The sequence below is a fragment of the Orcinus orca genome, chromosome 10 (genome assembly GCF_937001465.1).
Source record: "Orcinus orca chromosome 10, mOrcOrc1.1, whole genome shotgun sequence".
Classification (NCBI taxonomy): domain Eukaryota; kingdom Metazoa; phylum Chordata; class Mammalia; order Artiodactyla; family Delphinidae; genus Orcinus; species Orcinus orca.
Genome location: NC_064568.1, coordinates 35,507,230 through 35,516,706, shown reverse-complemented (window position 1 = coordinate 35,516,706; position 9,477 = coordinate 35,507,230). Strand labels below are relative to the sequence as shown.

At 48.9% G+C, this 9,477-nt stretch overlaps 1 protein-coding gene and 1 long non-coding RNA gene across 2 annotated transcripts in view; one reads left to right on the top strand and one right to left on the bottom strand.

Annotated features, from left to right (window-relative positions):
- Nucleotides 1-2,253: 2,253 nt before the first annotated feature.
- Nucleotides 2,254-8,830, top strand: LOC125960300 (uncharacterized). Its single transcript, XR_007469855.1, has 2 exons — nt 2,254-4,771; nt 4,802-8,830. It is a non-coding gene; the product is annotated as an uncharacterized LOC125960300 (long non-coding RNA).
- TKT (transketolase) overlaps nt 8,567-9,477 on the bottom strand; it is a 27,260-nt gene continuing 26,349 nt past the window's right edge. The window contains exon 14 of the mRNA XM_004267915.3: nt 8,567-8,856. Coding sequence (XP_004267963.1) covers nt 8,681-8,856 — 176 coding nt within the window. The 3' untranslated portion in view covers nt 8,567-8,680. The remainder of the gene's footprint in view (nt 8,857-9,477) is intronic.

Below are 9,477 nucleotides of genomic sequence, written 5' to 3'. Positions count from 1 at the left end.
AGTGTTCCCCTGGGAGATGATGGGTGAACCATGAACTGGGTAGATTTGGGGGCTGCTATGCACTGAACTGTGTTGCTCCCAAATTCATAGGTTAAAGCCCTAACCCCCAATGTGACCATATTTGGAGATGGAGACTCTAAGGAGGTATTTAAGGTTAAATGAGGTCATGTGGGTGGAACCCTGACCAGATAGGGTTAGTGTCCTCTTACTTAGAGACACCAAGGGCACTGTCTGTCTCCACTGGCACAGGGAGGAAAGGCCATGTGAGGACATCTATAAGCCACAGTGTAGGCCCTCACAAGAAACCAAACTGGCCGGCACCTTGATCTTGGACTTCCAGCCTTCAGAACAGTGAGAAATAAGTTTCTGTTGTTTAAGCCACCCAGCCTGAGGAATTTTGTTATGCAGCCCGAGCTAAGACCGGGGCTTCAGCAGCTTTGGGGTCCTCCTTTTTTTTTTTTTAATTCTTTTTTTTTTAAAATAAATTTATTTGTTTATTTATTTATTTATGGCTGCATTGGGTCTTTGTTGCTGTGCACAGGCTTTCTCTAGTTGTGGCGAGTGGGGGCTACTCTTTGTTGTGGTGCATGGGCTTCTCATTGCTGTGGCTTCTCTTGCTGCGGAGCACGGGCTCTAGGTGCGCGGGCTTCAGTAGTTGTGGCTCGCGGGCTCTAGAGCGCAGGCTCAGTAGTTGTGCCACACGGGCTTAGCTGCTCTGCGGCATGTGGGATCTTCCCAGACCAGGGCTGGAACCCGTGTCCCCTGCATTGGCAGGCGGATTCTTAACCACTGCGCCACCAGGGAAGCCCTGGGGTCCTCCTTAATGATGACGTTGTCCCTCCCCGTTCCCAGATGGCTGGGAGCAGGACATCTCCTGGCTCAGGCTTAGGCTATAGAGGCAGTAGCAAGACACCTGACCCTGAGGACCCTGTCCTGCCTTGCCAGCTTGACCAAAGGCTCACTCTCCCCAAGGCTGCGCCTGACCTAGAGTGAGTCAGCACCAAGCCCAGCACCAATGCAGACCCTGTGCCTCCATCCAGGACACAACTCAAAGGAGACACTTTCCTTCTCTTGCCCTTAGGGCCACATCTGCATGACCCCCTTTCTCTAGAGTGGATAGTGGGGGCACAAGACCTGGTTTGGCGGGTCTTAGTGGCCCCCACTGAGCCACTACTTGGGGGAGGAGCCTTGTAGTTCACACCCTTTTATTGCCTCATCCTTTCCCACTTTTTGCCCTTATGTGTTTTTTTTAACATCTTTATTGGAGTATAATTGCTTTACAATGGTGTGTTAGTTTCTGCTTTATAACAAAGTGAATCAGCTACACATATACATCTATCCCCATATCTCTTCCCTCTTGCATCTCCCTCCCTCCCACCCTCCCTATCCCACCCCTCTAGGTGGTCACAAAGCACCAAGCTGATCTCCCTGTGCTATGCGGCTGCTTCCCACTAGCTATCGGTTTTACATTTGGTAGTGTATATATGTACATGCCACTCTCCCAATTTACCCATCCCCCTCCCCGTGTCCTCAAGTCCATTCTCTAGTAGGTCTGCGTCTTTATTCCCATCCTGCCCCTAGGTTCTTCATGACTTTTTTTTTTTTTTTTAGATTCCATATATATGTGTTAGCATACGGTATTTGTTTTTCTTTTTCTGACTTACTTCACTCTGTATGACAGACTCTAGGTCCATCCACCTCACTACAAATAACTCAGTTTCGTTTCTTTTTATGGCTGAGTAATATTCCATTGTATATATGTGCCACATCTTCTTTATCCATTCATGTGTCGATGGACACTTAGGTTGCTTCCATGTCCTGGCTGTTGTAAATAGAGTTGCAATGAACATCGTGGTACATGACTCTTTTTGAATTATCGTTTTCTCAGGGTATATGCCCAGTAGTGGGATTGCTGGGTCGTATGGTAGTTCTACTTGTAGTTTTTTAAGGAACTTCCATACTGTTCTCCATAGTGGCTGTATCAATTTACATTCCCACCAACAGTGCAAGAGGGTTCCCTTTTCTCCACACCCACTCCAGCACTTATTGTTTGTAGATTTTTTGATGATGCCCATTCTGACTGGTGTGAGGTAATACCTCACTGTAGTTTTGATTTGCATTTCTCTAATGATTAGTGATGTTGAGTATCCTTTCATGTATTTGTTGGCAATCTGTATATCTTCTCTGGAGAAATGTCTATTTATCCAACCCATTTTTGGATTGGGTTGTTTGTTTTTTTGTTGTTGAGCTGCATGAGCTGCTTGTAAATTTTGGAGATTAATCCTTTGTCAGTTGCTTCATTTGCAAATATTTTTTTCCCATTCTGAGGGTTGTCTTTTTGTCTTGTTTATGGTTTCCTTTGCTGTGCAAAAGGTTTTAAATTTCATTAAGTCCCATTTGTTTATTTGTGTTTTTATTTCCATTTCTCTAGGAGGTGGGTCAGAAAGGATCTTGCTGTGATTTATGTCATGGAGTGTTCTGCCTATGTTTTCCTCTAAGAGTTTTATAGTGTCTGGCCTTACATTTAGGTCTTTAATCCATTTTGAGTTTATTTTTGTGTACGGTGTTAGGGAGTGTTCTAATTTCATTCTTTTACATGTAGCTGTCCAGTTTTCCCAGCACCACTTATTGAACATGCTGTCGTTTCTCCATTGTGTGTTCTTGCCTCCTTTATCAAAAATAAGGTGACCATATGTGCGTGGGTTTATCTCTGGGCTTTCTGTTGTGTTCCATTGATCTATATTTCTGTTTTTGTGCCAGTACCAAACTGTCTTGTTTACTGTAGCTTTGTAGTATAGTCTGAAGTCAGGGAGCCTGCTTCCTCCAGCTCCGTTTTTCTTTCTCCAGATTGCTTTGGCTATTCAGGGTCTTTTGTGTTTCCATACAAATTGTGAAATTTTTTTGTTCTAGTTCTGTGAAAAATGCCAGTGGTAGTTTGATAGGGATTGCATTGAATCTGTAGATTGCTTTGGGTAGTAGAGTCATTTTCACAATGTTGATTCTTCCAATCCAAGAACATGGTATATCTCTCCATCTGTTTGTATCATCTTTAATTTCTTTCATCAGTGTCTTTTTTAAAAAAAATTAATTAATTAATTTATTTTTGCCGCGTTGGGTCTTCGTTGCTGCACGCGGGCTTTCTCTAGTTGCAGCGAGCGGGGGCTACTCTTTGTTGCAGTGCATGGGCTTCTCATTGCGGTGGCTTCTCTTGTTGTGGAGCACAGGCTCTAGGTGTGCGGGCTTCAGTAGTTGTGGCTCGCGGGCTCTAGAGCGCAGGCTCAGTAGTTGTGGCGCACGGACTTGGTTGCTTTGCGGCATGTGGGATCTTCCTGGACCAGGGCTTGAACCTGTGTCCCCTGCATTGGCAGGTGGATTCTTAACCACTGTACCACCAGGGAAGCCCCATCACTGTCTTATAGTTTTCTGCATACAGGTCTTTTGTCTCCTTAGATAGGTTTATTCCTAGGTATTTTATTCTTTTTGTTGCAATAGTAAATGGTAGTGTTTCCTTAATTTCACTTTCAGATTTTTCATCATTAGTGTATAGGAATGCAAGAGATTTCTGTGCATTAATTTTGTATCCTGCTACTTAACCAAATTCATTGATTAGCTCTAGTAGTTTTCTGGTAGCATCTTTAGGATTCTCTATGTATAGTATCATGTCACCTGCAAACAGTGACAGCTTTACTTCTTCTTTTCCGATTTGGATTCCTTTTATTTCTTTTTCTTCTCTGATTGCTGTGGCTAAAACTTCCAAAACAATGTTGAATAATAGTGGTGAGAGTGGGCAGCCTGTCTTTGCCCTTATGTATTTTCCCAGATTCATACTTCAAATCCCCATGTCTGTAACACCCAGATCCCCAAGAGTTAGTGATTTCTGGAATCCTGCCCAGAGCACTTGCCAGTGTCCCCTTGCTCTTCTGTTACCTCTCCCCCTACCCCGAAGGGGACAGAAGAGCACAGGGGAGCCCCAGGCAGGGACTCATCTTGGGGAGGAGGGCTGGAACCTGTCTCTGAAATGCTTTAATTATTAAAGTAATACCCACCCCCAAAACCCATTGTCCCGGAGGCTGGGAAGGACAGGCTGTTTTAAGTGGCAGCTTTCTTTGTGGCAGAACCTGGATCCCCCTACACACAACATCCTGGGAGGTGATCTTTGGTGAGATGAGGGAATGGTTGTGACCCCAGCTCTGCTGCAAGAGGCATCTGTGTGGATCTCCACACGGAGATCCTGGAAGCACAGGTGTCCTCACTGGGAGAGAAAGGAGCATTTGGTCCCCGGCTGCAGTGAGACATCTCACATTCTGCCCCCCTGTCCTCACCACAGAAAGGACAAGAAATGAAGGCCTTCAAGTCCTATGAAAAAGACAGGAACTGGTGAAATCTGAGTAAGGTTTGTGGTCACCTGAGACGTTGTACAAACGTGCATGTTCTGGTCTTGGTGATGCACAATAGTTATGTAAGATGCCACCACTGGGGAAAGCTGGTTGAGGCCATGAGACCTCTTCTTTTTTTGCAACTTCTTGTGAATCCACAATTATCTCAACAAAAAAGATTTAAAAAAAATGGCAGACCCACAGAACAGGAGAAAATATTTTCAAATCATAATTCTGATAAGGGACTTGTATCTGGACTACATAAATAAAGAACTCTTACAATTTGTCTTAGTTTGGGCTACTGTTATAAATTACCATAGACTGGGTGGTTTAGCCAACAATTATTTATTTCTCATAGTTCTGGAAAGTCCAAGATCAAGGTGCCCTCAGATTTGGTGTCTGAAAGCCCTCTTCCTGGTATGCAGATGGCTTTTTAGTTATGTCCTCACATAACATAAGACAGATCTTATTTGCTTCCTCTTTTTTTTTGGCTGTGTTGGGTCTTCGTTTTTGTGCGAGGACTTTCTCTAGTTGTGGCAAGCGGGGGCCACTCTTCATTGTGGTGCGTGGGCCTCTCACTATCGCGGCCTCTCTTGTTGCGGAGCACAGGCTCCAGACGTGCAGGCTCAGTAGTTGTGGCTCACAGGCCTAGTTGCTCCGCAACATGTGGGATCTTCCCAGACCAGGGCTTGAACCTGTGTCCCCTGCATTGGCAGGCAGATTCTCAAACACTGCGCCACCAGGGAAGCCCCCTTTGCTTCCTCTTTTAAAAGGGCATTAATTCCATTGTAAGAGCTCCACCCTCATGACCTTATCCAACCCTAATTATCTTCCAAAGGCCCCAGCTCCAAATTTCATCACACTGGGGATGAGAATTTCCATATATGGACTTTGACGGGATACAAACATTCAGTCCATACAATTCAATAATAAGAAGAAAAATAACCCAATTTTAAAAATAGGCAAAGAATCCATATAGATATTTCTCCAAAGAAGGTGTGCAAATGGCCAATAAGCATATAAAAAGATGTTCCACACCATTATCCATCGTGAGAATGCAGATCAAAACCATGAGATACCACCTCACCTGTAATAAAGAAGATAATTCCAAGTGTTGGCAAGGGTGAAGAGAAATTGGATCTGTTATGCATTGCTGGTGAGAACGTAAAATGGCACCGCCATCAGCCTTGCAGTTCCTCAGAAAGTTGAACATAGATAGTTACCAGCAATTCCAATCCTAGGTATACACCCAAGAGAAGTGAGAACATATGTCCCCCCAGACCACAAATGTTTATAGAAGCGTTACTTATAGTAGACAAGAAGAAGAAATAACTGATGAATGGAAAAATAAAATGCGGTATAACCATACAATAATATATATTATTTGGCAATAAAAAGAAATGAAATTCTGATACATGGGTGAACCTTAAAAACATATGGTAAGTAGAAGAAGGCAGAAAAGACCTGTATGATTTTGTCAGGCTCACCTAGCTCAGCCTCGCCTGAGAACCGAGAAGTCCCCAGGGCACCCCTCACCCCTGTAGCCATGTCACATGCACGGCTGTGGGGTGGTGTGAAGAAAAGTGGTCCCTGGCCTCCCCTCCCTGCCAGCTGGGCTGGGAGGCCCTTCACTGGTGCCAGGAGTTTGTCCTGAGGCTGTTGTGGGGCCCTGAAGCTGACCCTCCCCAGGCCATACTGACCTCCCACTCAGCTGCCTAAGCTGTGAGGCTTGGCCAGGCCTTTCTGGCTGGGAGGTCAGGCCAAGGAGAGCCTTGGACACTGTGTCCTGGCTTCTCATCCTCCCTGGCCAGGGGCTGAGGAGGAAATAACAGGTTCCTAGGACTCTCATGAGGGCCCAGCTGACTGGGCTTCCTGCACGTGCTTGGCCACACCGCACAGAATGTGGGGTCTTAGTTCCCTGACCAGGGATCAAACCCGCCGTCCCTGCAGTGGAAGTGCGGAGTCTTAATCGCTGGACCCGTAGGGAAGTCCCTACCAAGCACGTTTTATACTATGTCTTCTCAGCCAAAGAGAGGAAGCAGGGTTTCAAAGGCTCATCATGGGCTCTGGGTCCATAAGTGTCCCAGTTTCCTGTGTCCCTGATGTCTTAGGACTAGGTCTGAGGCCTTGGGGGTATTGTCACTTCCTCCGTATCCTGCCCAAGCCCCAAGGGCCTGCCCGCCCAGGCCTTTGTCTTCTCCCTCACAAGCTGTGTGGGTTTCAAGAGGCTTAGCAGGCTGGGGTGTTGGGGCAGCTGCCTGTCCTGTCCCTCTGCTTGGATTATCCAGGGCTGCCCAGGTCCTTGGGGCCATGGCTGATGCATATAGGTGGGCCCAGCAGGTCTACCCCAGCCTCCCTGCAGGCCTGGGCCTGTGTCCCTGGCTCAGGTGCCCTTTTCCCACCATTTGCTTCTAGAAACTTACGTGCATGGGCCTTAGGCCCCAAGGACCACAGGGGGCTTTGCTGACAGCTGTACAGAATCTGAGCTCCAGCGTGCTCTGTCCACGCTCCCCATGGCCATGGTGCTGCAGGACCCAAGGCCCTTCTCCAGGTGCCCGCTGCACAACCCCTTCTCCAGGGGGCTGAGGGTGCAGAGGCTGAGGTCTCGGAGTGAGAGAGACCCGGGTTCCAATCCCAGCTCTGCCTTTTGCTACTGTGCTGGAGTAACTGGTGTCTCATCTGAGCCTCAGTTCTACCTCATCCAGTTGGAAGGGCTAAATAGATGTATACACATAAAGCGCTGGCTTGCAGGAGGTGTTCAGCAATGTCACCTTCACTTCCCACTCCTCTGGTCCTGGCTGGCTGCAGCCCAGTCCTGGGACAACAGCCGCCTCCCACTCCTCGTCTCAGCCCCACCTTGGGGATCCATTTCAGGCATCACAGTACCAGGGATGACCAGCAGGTGGCACCCACCCCAGCTCCCTGTCCCCAGGCTGCTGCTTTGCAGACCTCCATGGATTTCCTTACTCTTTTTTTCTGGTTTACTGTAGTTTATTTTGGATTATACAAGAAGGGGCATCAGAGTTGTGTCAGGACCCAGAGCTCTGGCTGAGAGCTATCCTCTTCCCCCCACCCCACTGGTCCCAGGCAGGAAGAGCGGGCTTGCCTGCTCTCCTCCTCCCGCTACCCATGTGGGCTTCCTGCAGTGCCTGGGGCCAGCCTCCCTGGTGTTTGCCCTGATGTCCGCTTCTGGTGCTTAAGTTGCCTCCAGTTGGTGCCAGCAGGCTGATAAGCCCTGGCTCAGGACTCCTCCCCGCCCCTGCTCTTCCTGGCACCCTTTGGAATTGGTGTTAAACGCAGGCACACAGCCTCTGGTCCAGCCAAACCTGGCTGAGTAGCCTTGCGAGCTGACTGTGGGTGTGACTGCTTCATACTGTCCAGGTTGCTGGGCGGACAAATAGACATGTCTGTGAGTGTCTCATCTCCCCAAGGACTCTGGATCTCCTGGGAACCCCACCAGTGGCTGAGAGCACCCAGCTCTCTTTCCCTGGCATTAGTTTGTCCTAGGTCGGGATAAGGGTCTATGCATTTGGCTACAGGCAAGGCCTACCGTAGCTGAGCCCAGGGAGCAAGGGAGAAATAAGCTGTGGTCACGGGGGTGAGGGAACCAGCCCCACGTAGAGGCTGGAGCTCGGGCCTGCACAGCTTTCTAAGTGTGAGCAGAAGCTCCTGGACCAGCTGTCAAATACAGAGTCCGGCCCCAGAGGCAAGGCCCAGGAAACTGCATTTTCACAAGTCGTGGGGAGGCAGTTCTGCACACTTGGAATTGAGGACTGCTGGGTCTGTGGTGCTGGGTGGGAGATTCTTGTTTTTCTTGAAGCCTGCAGCTCTGATGCCAACCTGAGAGCTTCATTCTCTCTTTCCCTCTGCTTCTCTGAGGTTGCTGGTTAAGAAGGCATGGGAAGGAACTGGAACAATAAGCAAGTGTCCTCCCTACCCCAGGAGACCTCGGACCACAGAGGTCAGACCATAAGGCAGCTCCCTAGACCCCTGGGGCCGGGCCAGCTGAGGGTGAGAGTTTCCACCTCTGGGCTGGAAGGCAGGTTGCAGGCGAACCTGGTGGTGCTTGGGAAGCAGCAGCAGCAGCTCAGAACCAACTGCGCCAACCTCCCTACTTCTCCCTCCACCCTTCTTCCTCTGAACCAGCACTGGCTGCATTCACATCAAAGAAAAAACATTTCAGGAGCCAATTCATTTTTCTCAAAACATATATTTATGACTCCTCTTGGTACATCTTTGAGCACCTCTGCCGGGATCTCAGGAATGTGTAGAACTCACTCCCACGCTGTACCCCACACCCCCCACTAGGACTTGGTGACCAGGCCCCGCACGGCTTGCGCGATGGCGTCCTTGTCAATGCCGAACATCTTGAGCAGCTCTGTTGGTTTTCCGCTTCTTGGCACATGGCTGACAGCCAGGCGAGTGACAGTGACGCCAGGCTCGCCCATTACTGCAGAGGCCACTGCCTCACCTATGCCACCTGGACAAAGGAAAGGAGGTGAGTCAGGTGATGCAGCCTCAGGTGAGCAGTGGGCGGGTCCCCAGAGCCCCTAGCTGCCCCCCCGGGCCCTGAATCAGTCTGAGTTTATTCCCTTTCCCAAGGATGGGGGGATGGCATATATACCAACCACCGTGCCCTATGCCTGTAGCCAGAGCAGACATCACCAATCACAGTACTTATTTTTTTCATAAGCCCAAATATGGCCTCTGAATCATATTTAACACCATCCTCTGGGCAGCTGTCATCAACCGACATCTGCACTTGATCTCAGGGTCTAAGCCCATCTATTCCCCCGGGGCCTGCTTTGGAGGAGAGAGTAGTGTGTATTTGTAGAGGATGGCTTTGTGAAAAACTCATTAAAGCCAGAAATTTGTGTTGCTTTCCCGGTTTGATTCTGCACAACAGCCTTAACTTTCAGGTACTTCAGGGACATGACCACTGTGTGCTCTTAGCACGGCTGGAACCCTCTCGGGCTTCCTGGGTCAGGCAGGGATCCAAGGAGCCATTCCAGCCATTGAGTTCAAGGGTCCCCAGGCCAAGCCTGAGGTCTGTTAAGAGGCCAAGTCCCAGCTGCTCTGGGTTTCCTGGGCCGCAGCTACC